Source organism: Biomphalaria glabrata, chromosome 12 (assembly GCF_947242115.1).
Source record: "Biomphalaria glabrata chromosome 12, xgBioGlab47.1, whole genome shotgun sequence".
Lineage (NCBI taxonomy): Eukaryota > Metazoa > Mollusca > Gastropoda > Planorbidae > Biomphalaria > Biomphalaria glabrata.
The window spans coordinates 13,735,734-13,752,800 of record NC_074722.1 but is presented as its reverse complement, the minus strand read 5'-3'; the positions used below and the strand labels follow the sequence as shown (position 1 = coordinate 13,752,800).

Below are 17,067 nucleotides of genomic sequence, written 5' to 3'. Positions count from 1 at the left end.
TGCCTTGCTGATTGCTTGGCTAGGGGATTAAACCAGCTGTTGGCCCTTGTGTCACAACCATCACTTCATCAGACTAGTTTAAGTTCCCTCATTGAACTGGTTACACTGATGTTCATTATTGACTCCTAAGATAATAGTGTAGAATATCTATCTAATAAATCAATCTATAAACATATCTAGTAAAAGATTGAAAACTAAACAACTCTAGAATTGAATGGAAAGGAATTTAATGCAGAAGCACACCAAATCAATGAAAAAGGTTGGAGAGCTCTATGTACATCAGTCAGAACACACAAAATGAACTATACACAACAGTCAAAGGGAAAAATAAAAGCAAACTACCAAATCTAGAAATAAAGCTCCATTATTTCAGTGATAAAAAAACATGTTTCATTAGAACACAAGGTATGGAACCCCGAGACAGTCTACTTGGCATAGTTAGCACTCTTTAGAAAAACATTCAACAAAATGACTTGGTTCTCAGTCACATGAAATGACTTCTGATATTTTGTTTCTAACTTATTTTGGTATAAAAAAAATAAAAAAAATTTTGAAATGTGTAAAACAAGTAGATTGTTGTTCTGAATAAAAAAATATAAAAGGGATGGCTATGGTCTCCAGTCATTGTCTCCTATTGGCTATTTTAGATTTTAAAAAAACTGGGTTATCTCCAATTATGATGAAAATAAAAGAAAGTGTCAACTGGGAATAATATTGAGGAATGATTTTAATGCAATGATTTCAATAAATATTGATAAAAACTGTTACATGCAAACCCACAAGAACAGTTCATCTGTTTATCTTGCCCCATTGTACTAAAAGGATAGTTTTGCTGATTGATACAAGCTACAGACTATACTGCAAGATACCAATAAGGGCTGACATTTTTTTGGCTTTGTTCCAGAAATATACAAAATAATAAGATATACATAGTAATATATATATAAAAAAAAGGTTACTGGTAAGATATCCTATACAAAGGTTAAATGAACACACTTGAAATACAGGCCCTGATCAATGAAAACATTACACTTCTAAAACACACAACACTACAAGTCATCCCATTGGACAACTTTAGCAGGAAAGTCAAACCACAAGATATGCTGCAAAGCTTAGTGTTATTTTATTTGGCTGGTTTTAATTAAAACAATTATTTAAAATATGAAACTATTCACAAGGACAAGTCCTAACATTATAAAGCAAATACTAACTATATTCTATGCCTGATCGTCTCAATGGTCCTGGATTCAAACCTTGCCTGCCACCAACCTGGGAAAGGTCTGGGCTAGGATGTCAATTTCAATTCTAAAGGGACATCCAAAATGGAAAAAAAAAAAGTAAACTAACCTTATTCCTTTTTTATACATCTATGACCTTAAATGGATCTATATAAGCAAGAAAGTATCCACTATTATAAGCAAGAAAGTATCCAACTATTATAAGCAAGAAAGTATCCAACTATTATAAGCAAGAAAGTATCCAACTATCTAACTACTTGACTTGTGGATACTGAGGTTATAGTTGGTTACACAAGTTAGAAGATAACATGGCCACAACTTTTACAACCATTGATTGTGTACTAAGAATGGAGACAAATATTTTTGCTATGCTCTGTTTCTATGCTTCTTCAACCTGTCAACCTTTATAGTTCAAAAAGCCTGTGCTTTGATAGTGCAGAGAATTGGAAACATGAAAATCATGGACACACTTGAATAAGGTAGATCTACAACTGCTTTAGTAGTACCCTTTGTACTGACATCAATGACAAGTAAAGCTCATTGGAATGACTTTACTTTTCAAGGGAAAACTTAACTGACTGTTACTATTAAAAGCTTCAAATACTGGAACAAGTAGATACCAGCACTTTTCTCCAAAGATTGACTAGGATAAAATTATTTCAATACTGAGAAATCAATGTTTCTTCTTATTATTTAATTTAAATGATCAATAGAAACAAAAGTAATGTGTACTGCTCTCTAATGCAAGTCTCCTGACAAACGTTTCTGTGACTGACAGCAAGCATCAATTTTTATCAACATCACAATGGTCTAATTAAGATAGATAAGAAAATAAAAAATTTTAGTCATAAGAAAAAAAAATTTTGCATTATATTTGTTGAACTAGATCAATTCTATAAATATGATACGAAAAATATTTTGCTTTAAAAAATACAATTCTATTTTTTGAAAAGATTGATCAATAGACTTCTTTTACTTCAAGTTTCTGATTAAATGAACAATTGAAAAAAATAGTACAAGGCTTGAGAAAACAAAGTTATACTTACACAATACAGATTAGTGAACAGAATAGAAAAAATAAAATGTCAAAAAGCAGTCCCAACAAAAGTATGGGACTAGACATTCAATAGAATTTACCAAAATTATCACTATTTAGACATTACTATTTAATTTTGATTTATGTGAAAATAAGGGATATATTTCACAAAGCAATTTGTAGAAATAGTGTCAAAATGTAATTTGAAGATTTGAACTCTTCTGTGTATCACTTCACAAATAGCATAAGCTGATATGTTTTCTTCAAACTCATACTTGCTATTGTTGTGTTGACAGTTTCATAAAGTTCTAGTGTAAACTCTCATGAACATATTTCTTGCCATCCCCTTCATATTAAAAGAATCAGAAATACAGCGCCAATTGTTTCAATAAAAATTAGCATTTAATTCTAGTCAATTATGTATATAATATATAGCTAAAAGCTGTCTGCAATTAGGTATTAAAATAATTGGTTAACAAAATGAACATTATCAGATTAACTTAGCCTAGAAACATTATGCTCAATTTATTATTATTAAATAATAGGCTTCACAAGTTAAACAGCAAAAAAGAAATTGAGTTACATTTATTTTGTTCTGCTCAACTTCATCTAAATTGAATAGCAAAGGATGTACACACTGTTACAAGTGTAGGCTAGATACAATTTGTTCAGGTCAAATGGAAAGACAACAGTTTCATGATTAAAATGTATGAGATGTAACATCATTTAAATATTGAAAACATATGACCACTGTTAGAAAAAGAGGTTAGTGAACTGATGCTGGTAAGCTTTTCACTACTTAATATAATGAAGTGTAAGTTTTGACTAAGTATTATAGGATGTAACAGCATTTTTTTTCTCTAAAATTTACAAAAGAAAATAAAAGTAGTAAATGTATTTACATTGAATATTAAACTTATTAACAAAGCCAAAAAAAATAATTGTTTTGCTTTTTTTAAAACTATACTATCGTCTATATAGTATACAAAACTAAACAAAGAAATGCACATGGTAGCCTTTTTAAGTTTCATGGCACATCATTTCAATATCTTTTGGACAGCAGTTCAATCATCCAATGTATAGATGACTTTTCAAGAAAGACTGCAAGTTCTAGGATAAAGAAAAGTTCAATCCTAGTCTAATGAACTTGCACCTCACAACCCAGATCAAAGCTCTGTAAAGGTCACTGAAGAAATTCCTGTGGTTCTAGGACAAATAATATACATTGTACAAATGTATCAAAGTCATGAGGAAGTGTCAAGTGGGGAGTTTCCTGAGTTTAGTTAGTTCATGTTAATGCTTGTAGTAAATGCTCAAAGATACTATCTGTGCAATTACTGTGCTATGAGATCACATTTAGATTAAAACCATTTATCAAAGAGATACATTTATCTATTATGCTTAAATCTATATTGCAACATAAATAGTGTCTGCCTTGATAATACAGTAAGAAGTTTGAAGAAGAGATATAACAAGCCTTACTTTTGACCAAACTATAAGTCTCCTTACTGCATAATGTTACTATCATCAAATGAATCTTAAAATTAGTTTGGGGAAGAAAAGTCAGTTGGTCATTGTGCTGGCCACAAGACATCCTCATCCAAAGAAACAGGTGACCTTTACATCATCTGCTCTATAGATTTTAAGGTCTGAAAGGGGTGATTACCAGGTTTATGTTATCAAAACTGAGAAAATTAAGAATCACCCAAACATGTTAAATACCATAAAAAAGAAATCTGGTGTATGTTCACTAGATTAAGATAATTAATACAGAGATGTTATTGATAAAACAAGTCTGTAAGTACATTTTGAAAAATACATTTCTATTACCAAGAAAAAAAAATTGAACTCTATACAAAAGTTTTTGCATTATTAGTACCGTTAGCAACAGTCTCTAAAAAACTAAAGGAAACATTTCATGAAATTGTTGCAAAGTAAACAGAATACTAAGTTGGTTATATTCAAAGATATACAAACATATACATCACATGATAAATCTTGAAAGAAAGATTTAAGACAGTTGAAACAATGACAAAATTGCACATCTCAGCTGCGATGGTTTCCCCTGAACATTAGAAGGTGGTTGATCTTCTCAATTCAAAATCTGCAAAGCTAGTCCTTGTGGCTACAGTATTTCTATCCATCTCACATATTGCCCATTGACCAGAGCTCTGTTGATCATCACAGCCTGGAAGATACAAAACATATTCAGACTGAGCATAGATATAACAAAAGTTATGTTTTTAATGCAGTGTTGGGAACATACTGAATAAAGAAGTCCTCAAATACTTTTTTAATATCAATTTAAAAAACAAAAAATAATGTTACAAATTACATTAATTGTGTTTTATTGCTGACACAAAAAATTAAAACCTTAACTGAACTGTATCTCCATTGAAGCTAATTAAGCACTAATTATCCTAGCTATAATTTGTTTCTTTCAACTTCTGTCTGAAGAGCTCAAAGCGCCAATCCTTCTTTTGGACTTATGAATTACAGATAATCTTTCAAAAGAGAAGATTATAAATACTTGTATCCAATGTATATAGCCTACATTTGCTTTACGAGACTGATTTTCTACTTTTTGCATTTGTATTATATATTAGCAGTGATAACATGTCAGATTAATGTCTTATCAATTGGCATTGTAGCAACATTTCTCTGAAAGAACTTTAAGTAAGTTTGAAAGCAAGACAAGATTAAACTCAGAAATGCTTCATAAGCTTGAGCTCTAATCCTGTTTGTTTCATTAGTTAATTAAGCTGTTTGTGGGCCCACTAAAATACTTTAACAGGCAATTGTAATAAAACTTATTAATCTCCAGTTCTTCAGCAAAAGCGGCCAGATGAGGAGCAATGCTCAGGGCTTTTTCAAAATGTTCAGCAATAATGCTAGATATATTTATCTCTTAAAGGCTAGGTGCTAATATGGTGGTAAACATTCTGCATTGCCTTACAAGTTTTTCTCTCAATTTTTTGTGAGAGTTTTTCCATGTTATTTTTGTTCAAATAAAAGGCATTCAGTGCCAAGTGATTCACCATCAATCAAGACAAAGCCATAAATTAATATGCATTTGTTTTAAAAAAGGCTGACATAAAACATTGAGACAGAAGCAATGATATTTACAGCTTTCATCTAAAGCACAGCAAAGATGTACACTTTATTAAAACAACCACAATTACACAAGATTAAGATTTTACTTACACTATTGCTCTCAGGGTTTATTTGGTAGAGGTGGATGTATGGAATTCCATTCTCTGTGCGTGCTACCACCTGGCACTGTAGCAGTTTGTACTCAGTCATTGAGCTTAATGTCATGGTGGCTTCCTCACTAAAGAAAGCCTCACCTAAACATGAAAACAAATGTGTATTAACCATTTTAATCAAGATTTTAACCATTTTAATCAAGATTTAACAAGTTCATTTACAGCTTATTATTCCAAGCAAAAGAAAGCAATTTAATAGTACAAGTTCAATGCCTTAAGGGGAGGTAACTTTTGTATAGCTTTGACCCCCCCACAGAATTACCTCAGCAAAAAGTATTTAGTTCCCCTTGTTGCTAATATCTGTGTTCGAAAGGCAAATGTGTGTAATTATAAAATAGAAATAATAATAGAGAAAAAAATGGAAGTACATTTTGATGTATGCTATATTACAAAATGATTTTGCCACTTCTTTTACCACACTTTCAGCATAAGCTGTTCATCAACAGTTGACAAAAGGGTTTGGTAACATTTCACTCCTCTAATGCTGCAGTTCGGTCACAGATAGACTACAGCCTACCTGTGCAAATTTATGGCTCTAAGACTGCTCTTGAACAACTTGATAAAATACAGTCCCAAGCACTAAGATTTGTCTGTGGAACCTTTAGGACAAGTCCAGTGAATGCGGCTGAAATAATGGCTAATATAGGTCCACTAAACCTTAGGAGGGAAAGGTCAGTACTGACCTGCTATGAGCGGTACAAAAGGCTAGATGAATACTTCCCAGCTAGAAAACTAGTGGATGGTTGGAGATGCAGAAGACTTATCCAGATGCAGTCTTTTATGCACCACGCCAGTAGACTGATAAAGCTGGCCTCTCCACCAACCGTCAAAACATTCAACGCATCCCTTTCCCCCTTGGTGTCGCCCAACGACCCCAGACATACAATTGAAACTAGTAGACCCTAATGCCACTAAGCTAAGTTGTTCATCTAAAGACCTTCAAATCCTAGCTCTGGAGACCATTAATACCTTCAAGCCCAGTGCTATTTTTGCATACACTGATGGGTTGGCATCAATAGTTTCTGGAAGAGCAGGCTATGGAGCCTACATCGACTTTCTTGGCTATTACTCAGTCAAAATCTTTGGACCATGTGCTAGTGTTTGCAGTTTTGATGCGGAGACCATGGCAGTTTGTGAAGCCTTAAAAGTCATTGACTCTCAACTCGGTGAGAGACATTTGAGGGCAACACAGATTGTTGAGGTCACTGACTCAAAATCTGTACTACAGGCTTTGCAAAGCCCCGGACCATGGCCCCCTAATATCAACACTGTCATAATGGCTTCACATAACATTAAAGAATGTTATGGCACCCCTGTAATAATGCACTGGGTACCGAGTCACATAGGTGTGACTGGCAACACAATTGCAGACTCTTTGGCCCACCAGGGAGGGCAAATTCCACCCACTGAAAAGGCTGTAAGCTTTCATCAAGCCCTGGCTATAATTCAAAAAACAGAAATGGAAAAGTTGGTTTGAGTGCTGGGACAAGTCCCAAAAAGCCATTGGAGTCTGGGAGCGCCGCATGAGGAACCCTGACCGCACTTCCCCATGGTGGAGGCTGTCCAGGCCTGAGCAAGCTATTATAGCACAGTGCAGGACAGGCCATTGTCCTGTTGGCTCATATTTCTCACGGCTATGGCCAAATTTTGATTGACGGTGCCCCCACTGCGGAGAAGAAGAGGAAACAGTGCCTCATATTCTGTTTGACTGCCCCAGACTTGCTGATCTTCGCCTCGACAGGTCTGGGAAACCCAAAATTCTCGACCTGCATGGCGACATTTATGCACTACGCAAGACAGCAGGGTTTCTGTCCAGGGCTTTTTCAAGAGAGGATTTGAGCCTCTCAAGCCCTTACCCAAATGGAGTTTGATGATGAATGCTACAAATATATGGTCTCAGCTCCTTTAATATCCTTAACAGAGATCTCTATCAAAGAGCCAATTAACATATCATTTGCCTAAGAGCTTGGCTTTTGTGTACAGGTTTTATTATGAGGTCAAGATAACTTGTAAGCAGCCCTTGCATGTTGAAGGACAAAATTTTAACTGAATAAAAAAAAATATTGAACCTATTGAGAGCACCAGGAATGATGAGGATGATAACTGATTTTATAAGTACTTGTTTAATTTTTGAGACACTGTGACCGAAGCACAAACAGACTGTCACATATTAATTTAAAATATTAAATAATAAACTATGCCAAGGACGGGACAAGTAGTGACACCTCAGGAAGTGATTTTGATTGGTTGAAGAAAATAATTTGATTGGTTAAGCCATGTCAAATTAGAGGTCAGAAAAGGACGCCATGGGGAAACTTCAGTCTGAAATGTAAATCTTGTAGAGATAAGACATACTTTAGTTTTATGTTAGAATTGGTAGAGATCAGTCTTTTATTTGTATTAAATCTAGTAGTGAATTTGAATATTTTATTTTGATACAGTTTACTATTGTAAATACTGTACATTGCAGTGATTCCTAGTTTTGAATTAAAGTTTCTGTATTTGATTTAAAAGGATCTTCATTCAGTGAATTTATAAGATAGCATTTAGATCTAGAGATAAACATCTATACTTTAGCACTTCTCAGAACTACATTAGCACCTTCAGCAACAACAAGAAAACCTGTGACACAGACAAATGTAATATGTTACTACATTCAAATCTAGCAAAAATTAACACTGAAAAAAAAAAGGCAAACCTTGATTTGGTGTTATGTTTGCCATAAAACATTCCACCGCCTGAAAAGGCAGAGACATAAAATCTGTCCTGTGTAGAAAAAAAAAAAAAAAGAGTTGAAGAAAAAAGTATACAAATACAACAAGCTAACTATAGGGAGACCTACATACACAAAACTAACCTGATCTGTTTCAGACTAGATACTGGCATAACAGCGTAACCTCCATAGTCAACAAACTTCACTTGCGTCTCCCCATCCTCATTCTCAGGGCTCATAATCATAGCTCTGTACCAACAGCCATCATTTTCACAAACACAAATTATACCATCTGTGGAAACAAAAAATAATTTTAACTATCTAACAATGTTTAGGATGACAATGTCTCTTACAATAAATATCAAAGCTAGTTTTTTTTTTAATCTTCAGCACTGTCATATCACTAAAATAAAACCTTGATGATGACCATATTAAGATTTTACAAATAACTCAATGACAATATATAAACATTTGTTTTCCTTGAAGCATAAACATCCTGCCAATAGGTCATCAAATAATCACAGGAAAGCAATAAGTGTATTTATAGTATATTATTTTAATTATTTGTTTGTTTTTTTATTTGTTTTACTGTAACAATGTAACAGGATATGTTTTTTTTTAACTAAAAAAAAAACACAGTTAATAAAAAAAATTGTCTAGTTAGAAATGAGCTCTTGACAAATTCTTTATTGTGGACCAACATATGTGTACTTAAACTATTTATTTAGTTATTACTAATTATCTATCCTTTTCATTGACTAAATGTATCAAGAAGCATGTTCTGAATTTACGCTGTTAACACAAAACAGGTTGCAGGGTACACAAATATGAGTGCAGTTAAAATGATACTTTGTTTAACTGAATTGTCAGAATATGGAATATCTAAAAATAAGAATGATTGCTTGACAGACCAGTACATACTGAATGTAGTGCCCTGCATAGATTGATCAGTATTGACTTAAATTGGTTAAATGTATAGTATGATCACTATTGCTGTAAACTTTTTATGATTTCTAAATGCAAACTAAATAGCTGTACATTGGTTGGAAGACTGGAATGAAGCTGCAATCTGTACCAATGTTGTAAGTTGTTCCTGTGTTCATATCCAACAAATATACAAATATGTTCATGTGTTCATTATCTAACAAATATTAACATATGTACATATTTTAATATACAAGTATATCAAATATTGCTTATACATTTTCTTTACAAGTTTTGTTTAGCAGATTGTATATATATATATATATATATATATATATATATATATATATATATATATATATGTATATAGATTCAACTATTTTTTTCTAAAGTCAAACAATATTACAAAGGCAAAATAATATAAAAAAATGAATTGAAATTACTTCCAGAGTAGCAATTTTTTTTTTTTTAAAAGTTATAACTTACATTCAACTGGGGTTGGAACACATGGAACATTTGGATCTTGACCATACACAGTGTTTAAAAAGTAGGTCAGTTTCTCCAGAGACATAAAAGAACGATGAGTTGGCTGTTGTACAAATATGTGACCAGCATCCACAATAGCTGAGACAAAAACCTCCACAGAAACTCCCTCTGGCAAGCTGAGCTGTAAAGAAAATAGAAACAGAAAGTGTTGGAGCATGTACACATTAGATAAAATGTGATGGTCAACAAACTATTTAGAAATTATATCTTAGTTTTTAAATTTTATAGTAATGATAAAACAAATATAATTTGTTTTATTAAGTCATTAGGACAAATAAATAAAATAAATACCTGCATTACTTCTGGAACAATAAGTGGATGTTCTACTATTGGTGCTGGGACCACAGGGTTCACATTAATTGGCAGCATTGTTAGAAGAGGAAATTCATTGAGTGGAAATTTTCTTCTGATCATGGCAAGTGCATCATCTACTTCCAATTGTGTACCTTTCAAATAGTAAATATATAATGATTATCAAACTATCCGTAACTTAATATAAAATAGTAGAACTATAACCAGAAGCCAAGAAAACAACAAACTGGGCAAGTATTATTTACACAATAGGGATGGCTTTCTTTCTCTCTCTATATATATACAGCAAGATCACAACAGCAGTACTTAGGATCCTACTAGTTATATGAATAAATATTTATTAAGTATGCATCATTTTTAATCTCTATTAAATAGATTTGACAACATTAAAAAAGCTAAAACTTGGGGCACAGTGGCTGAGTGGTGAAGTGCTTTGCTTCACAACTGAGGAGTTCTGGGTTCGAATCCTGACATTTTTAATTTTGAGGTCATTAGGGCCTCTCTGAGTCCACACTACTCTAATGGGTCACTGATATTAGTTTGGAAAAATTAAAGACACCAATGTTAACAGTGGGCCACTGAAACAAGTGACCTTTAGATTGTAAGGTCAGAAAAGGGTGCTGTACTTTACTACTTGCACTAGACTGTTTATAGAATGGAATCACATACCTACAACCTGACAAATTTGATATTCTGCAGTGTATGGATTATTGATCAGTGAGACATTTGCTCCAGTTTTGCTTTTCAGGAAGTTGATGTTCTTGCCTTGCTTCCCAATGAAGCGGCCACACAGTTCAGAGGGCATATTGAAATCAAAGTGGACGAGAGTTTCACCAGAGTGTCCAGCAACATCATGCTCACTTCCCCCACGTCCACTGTCATTAGAGCCCTGCACAAAACAAGACTTTGACATTAAAACTCTAAATTATAATTGCTTAATCAAATAATGGTTACATTAGATCTAACAGTATAACTAGTATTAGTTGCATCAGAATATTATAGAAATAATAATATATCATTGATTTCCCACAACCTAATTTTAAGTTATTAGTTGATAGGAATTATTACTAGTCAAGGATGTAAACTTTAAAATTCTGTCCAAAACATATAGTGACAGTGGCCATAAAAACTTAAATTGTCAAATTAGTCACACTGAGTAACATTTCATTGATGATACACTAAATTTTGCCTCGAGCCAAGATTTAAGCTCCTTCTTTTCTTATGTCTAAAACATGAATGTTGTGTGCATGGATATGTAATATATATATATATATATATATATACACACACATACATATATATATATATATACATAATATTAAGCATAAAAAGGAAACAAGTGTTTTACAATTTCTCTATTCAGATCACACATTTATGGAAACAAAAGGAACCTGGACATGGTTCTCGAAAACGAAAAACGGCTATTAACGATTTTCTAGGAAGAATTACTAGCTCGTTGGTTACACTGGGATAAAAAAAATATTAAATTTTAGAACTAGAAGATCTTTATCTTGAACAGATTATGTCTTCGGGTATTTCCGCATTATAGGTCACATTCAATCACCTGACATATCTTGGACCGCAAAAGATCTGTTGATCATCCCTCTCCATTCCTTTATGTTGTATTTTCCCTGAAGGAAACTCTTTGGGAGCCATAGGGACTTGTAATATGGCAATAGAAATTAGTTTTTTTGTTGTTATTTTTAAGTAGTTAGGTCATCGTGTGGTCCAATCGCTGCAATAATCCTGTCTCTAATCTCTTGGTTTGTGATGTGGTCTTTGCAATGACACCTAGGAATTTTCTGTAGCATCTCATTCATTAAAGAGTTCATAAACATTTTGCACATTATCTTCTCAGTCCAGATCTATAGGCCAATCATTATAAAGTCTAGTAGATTGAACAAGGATTTTTACTCAGGAAGGGAGGCAGGGTAAAAATATTATTTCTTTTGAAAATCTAACATTCATTAGTTTTTTAAGAGCAAAATAATCTCTCTATTAAGATGTATAAAGGAGGAATTGTCTAAAAAAAATGTTTAAAAAAATATTCTTGCTTCAGCTTTATTTTAAGTTGTAAAAGAAATCTTTTATTACATTTACTTTCAATTTGTATGAACCCATACAGAAAAGCTACTTCTATTGTGCATGTCTATATAGCTGTCACATTTCCATCTCAAAAAATTTTAAAATATTTTTTTATGCTCAAAATGGGTGTAATAGTTTATTGTGTTTATGAAAAAGAAACTTTTTTTCTTAGTAAGTTGATTCTTAGTTTTCTCTTAATGCTCAGTAATATACTCATGGTTAGTGTTTTTGGTAATAAGAGAATAAATACCCAGCATTAAAGCTCTTTAAAGAAGTGTCAAGCTCAAGAAAAAAAGTGCCTCACACAGAAAAAAGTTAATAATATGACAGACAAGACATGAGCATTTTAAGAAAGAGATGTGCTCAAGAAGGAAGAGTGTTTTAATTGATTTGCATGGTAACAATGATGATTGCCTCAAAGCCTTTTCATTAAGGTAGTATTTAATCCTTATTTCAGAGCAAACAGTAAGTTTACATATATATATATAATATATATATTGTTATAAACCTGGTGGTGGCACAGATGGGGGTAGTGGTGTGAGTGTAGTCAGCTGACGCAAATTGCCCCAGGCCAGCGCTAGACGAGCGGTCAATCGCTGAGACGAGTGTCAACTTGATGGTTCGGGAAGGATCGACGTCGTGAACAGAGCTCAGAAGCGTCACGAGGGATGCAGTCATGTGACGAGGCTAGAAACGTCGAGCGATGTTCCGTCCGGTTCTAGAAGGCCAGTAGGGACCCTATATAAAGAGTGGAGGTGTCGCGGTCAAGACGGTTGAAAAAAGGGGCTCAATACAGCAAGGTTCACGAGAGAAGGTTCACGACAGGGCTCAGAACACGGTCGACTACAGCACAGTTTAACGGTGTGGTTCTGTACGGAGCATTACGACGGTTCAGTGCAGAGTACTGTCAAGTACAGTTGAGACAACTGGCATCTTGATCTTGGTCTGCGATCGAGCCCGACACAACGAGCCTAGTGTGTGAAGTCAGTCCTGAACTGTTGAACCCAGTGCAAGCCCGGAGCGAGACGGAGAGGCCAGTGCAAGAGTTGATACGGCGGAACGGTGTTATCGGAGAGATATTTGTACAGTGTACGTGTTGCCAATTGTACAGTATTGGCTGTTGTTTATTCAGCTATTATAGCGTTACGTTACTTAGGAGCCCTAAGTTGTCAAGTTCTTTAAGTTGGTGGTGTATGGTGCAGTTTGCAGAGAGCCTTTATAGTGAGATTCGTAACAATATATATAAATTTGCCTTTTATAGTACTAGGCACAGACAGTTAAAAAATGGAGCACTTTGTCATCCGTATCCAACAACTGAAAACAAAAAGTCTAGTACGTGGTTGGTGCTCAGCCAAGGCTGAAATAAGCAAGGGGCAGCCTAACTTTTTTTAAGGAGGGCAACCAGATATCTGGCAAAAGCAGGCTATGTCCTCCTTTTTGAGGTCATGTCATTCATCCAGCAATAGCTTAAGTGTAAAAATGTTTGGCTTTTTCACTGTTGTTTACTGCAATGACAATGTAATAATTTTTTTTTGGTATGAGTGGCATGAGAAATGCACACAGCAAAAAAAGTATGTGACACTTGCTCGAACATGTCTTCCCTGCAGAATCCTGGACTATGCAGCCTGTGATGGCTTAGTCACATCTGAAGGAAGGATGACAAACATATCCCTGAAATGCTGTGCATATATACAATGCTATCCTAATTATTGTTAATTAGACCCAAAATGTGTGAATTTTTCTTTTTATGTATATCCTGGTCAACGTTTAAGAGTATTTTCATCGATAAATGCGCAGTGGATAAAAGAGAGACACTAAACCTTAATTCAGTGAGAGGTACTTTTCTCAAAAATTACATTGAAAAAAATGTCCTGTATGGAGAGAGAATGATAACCTACAGCAAAAACTGAGAAACATGTAATAAAGTTGCATTTCATTTACTATGTTTAATCAACTAAATATAATCCAATTTTAAAGGTTTAATTTGTCTCTTTAATGTTCTCCTTTGTAAAGCTTTTCCCTGGGTCCTTATCTGGGTATGTAGGTGTCTGGTAACCCTACATTGAAGACCTTTCTACAAATAAATGTAAATTACAATGACACCTTACGAAAATAAAACAAACCAGGCCATTGTGATATAATTAGTTTACATTTGTACATCATATAAGTCAAACATTTTACTATAGGATTAGAAGTTTCTTATTTAGTACTTTGATTTTACTATTGATTATTACTTATGATGGCAGTACTCAGCAAGTGTACTAGCATAGCTGGAGAATTTCCACATCAATGAAATAGAGCAACCTAGAGCTGTTGCAAGCCTAGAAACACCAGGAATATAACAGAGCAACCTAGAGCTGTTGCAAGCCTAGAAACACCAGGAATATAATAGAGCAATCTAGAGCTGTTGCAAGCCTAGAAACACCAGGAATATAACAGAGCAACCTAGAGCTGTTGCAAGCCTAGAAACACCAGGAATATAACAGAGCAACCTAGAGCTGTTGCAAGCCTAGAAACACCAGGAATATAACAGAGCAACCTAGAGCTGTTGCAAGCCTAGAAACACCAGGAATATAACAGAGCAACCTAGAGCTGTTGCAAGCCAAGAAACACCAGGAATATAAATATTGGTCTAAAAGGGAAGAAATGTTTAGAGATCAATAGGTGGTTGCAGTGAAATGATTAATCTTATATTTCAATACATTCTATTATTCTGAATTAATGTATTCTGAGAGACTACTCTGCCTGTTCACACTATGTATAATATTGCTTTGTTTTTTAAACCAATTAAAGTACAATTTAAAGTTTCATTCAGTGATCCAATGTTTTATTTAACCACCATAGCTTTAAAGTTGGATTACTATGTAGTCTAAAAAATTAAAAGAAAAAAAATAAAGAAAGGGTAGTAAACCAATGGATATTTAAAGTAAATTAGATCAAATTGAGCTAATTAAGTTTTAATAAATTACCTCACTGTTATTATCACACATGGGAGAGCTTGATTTGGTAGGAGATCCAGGTTTGTGCTCATTGGATGCCAAGTTATTGTTATCTACTATATCAATAGGCTGTAACAGCTCACTGGTCTCAACTCCAAGATCTGGAGAGATTAATCCCTGAGACAGACTCATGTTCTCTGGTAAGGGCTGAATGGAAGAAAAACTGGAATCTGAGACTGTTATCACAGAGTCTGTGAGAAGGGGTTCATCTGCTGTTGTTTCACTACTCCAGTTGATCTTATAGTCTGTACAGGGATCTAGGGTGGATAAGTTCTGTAAGTTAAATGTGGAAGCAAGGGTTGGTGGCGACAAGGATCTGGCACTGTATCTTTCACATGGTAATGTTCCCTTGCTGGTGTCACGTATAGCTAGCAAATCTTCAAATGAACTGTGGTCAGTGTCACACCAGTTTTCGTTGGTAGTGTGTACTTCACCAGTTGAAACACTATCAATAAGAAGACTGTCTGATGTTACATCTTTTGTGGAGGAAAGACATGCAGGAAAACTGGACTGGTCACATATTGCTAGCTCTAATGAATCTAAATGACTAACATCCTCCACATCTGACACTGCCGGATTATCACATGAATTTACAGGATTTTTAAAATAATTCGGACTGACATTTTCACTCAAAGTGTTAACATGAAATGCCATGAGCTCAGTAGATGCACCAGTAGAAATCAGAACTAGATCATGACCTGATTCAACTTTCTGACCTACAAGAGGTGATACGTCATGACCAGAGTCCTGATCCTTGCATAAAAGCACTTCTTCTACAACCTTATATTCAGAAGTTCTTTCAGAGCTGAGACAAGCGGCTGATTCCCTGGCTTTTGGGACAGGAGTGGACTGCTGAACAGGCTGGGACTGGGTCTCAATTTCTTCAAAGGACAAAACAGCTGACAACTTATCTTGAGGGATGTGAGAAAAATTCAAAGCATCTTCTAAAGGTTTTCCTGTAACAATATTCTCTTTATTCTCAATATCATCAACCATGTTCTCTTTATTCTCAATATCATCGCTGAAAATTGAAGAATCTTTGAGTTCATCTAGCTCTATGTCTTTGTAGCTTTTCAATTCACTTGCAGGTTCACATACTACTGCAGTGCTTTGTGAAATGTTTGGATCTGACTCGCGAGCAAGTTCAAAAACTTCTTGTGTATTTATTAGAGCATTGTCTGAATCAGACTTCAAGTCCTCTGAAACAGTGACTGCTTTAGAATCTGATACTGTATCAGGCTGTAGATCCAATGATTCTGAGTGTCTATGTGATATTTCTGGTAGCACAGTTTCTGGATTGGTCAATGAGTCCTTTGCACCTGATAGTAAATTTTCTAATTGAAAGTTTTGTAGTTCAACAATATCCAAAAAACTATTATTTTGTGTTCTGTCTTCCAATGGTGACTTAGGTCTTTCTTTCTCAGACAAACTAATTTGTTTGCAGTCTCTACTATTAATTCTTATTGATGTGATTGCATGTATCTCATGATCTAAAGGCTTTTGTTCAACTGCCTCACTGATGTCCTTAGCACCACCAGATATCTCCCTTGTATCAGCACCAGCAATAATGTCAGGACCAGTACAATTTAAATCTGCACTTCCGCGATCTCTGGCAAGTGTCTCTGGTATTTTGCGCTGAGTAACTGTAATGCCTTCATTGTCGATTTGCTTAGTTTGTTCTACAGTTTTCTCGGTGCTAGCTGCCTCTGCCTTAGGTTTAGCCAACTTTTTCCTGCTATCGCCTTTAGGCCCTGATCTTTTTTTTAAGATCCACAAAACTCCAATAAGTGCAATAGACACTGGAATCACCAATACGATAGGAATCCGTAAGTCCCTCATCATGTCAAAAAGCTCATGAAATATCCAACCTAAAAAGAAAAAGAATAAAACAACAAATGTGATAAAAGCAAAGAGAATTTTTTTTAATTTAATTATATGTAAAACTAAA

At 34.4% G+C, this 17,067-nt stretch overlaps 1 protein-coding gene across 3 annotated transcripts in view; it reads right to left on the bottom strand.

Moving 5' to 3' along the window:
* Positions 1 to 210: 210 nt before the first annotated feature.
* LOC106075240 (uncharacterized) overlaps positions 211 to 17,067 on the bottom strand; it is a 28,148-nt gene continuing 11,291 nt past the window's right edge. For all 3 annotated transcript variants that reach the window (XM_056005787.1, XM_056005788.1, XM_056005786.1), the window contains exons 2-9: positions 15,090 to 16,987; positions 10,705 to 10,924; positions 10,015 to 10,169; positions 9,664 to 9,844; positions 8,398 to 8,545; positions 8,239 to 8,306; positions 5,479 to 5,621; positions 211 to 4,462 (exon numbers count right to left, since the gene is read on the bottom strand). In XM_056005787.1, the coding sequence (XP_055861762.1) occupies positions 4,400 to 4,462; positions 5,479 to 5,621; positions 8,239 to 8,306; positions 8,398 to 8,545; positions 9,664 to 9,844; positions 10,015 to 10,169; positions 10,705 to 10,924; positions 15,090 to 16,961 (2,850 nt within the window). In that variant the 5' untranslated portion in view covers positions 16,962 to 16,987 and the 3' untranslated portion in view covers positions 211 to 4,399. The remainder of the gene's footprint in view (positions 4,463 to 5,478; positions 5,622 to 8,238; positions 8,307 to 8,397; positions 8,546 to 9,663; positions 9,845 to 10,014; positions 10,170 to 10,704; positions 10,925 to 15,089; positions 16,988 to 17,067) is intronic.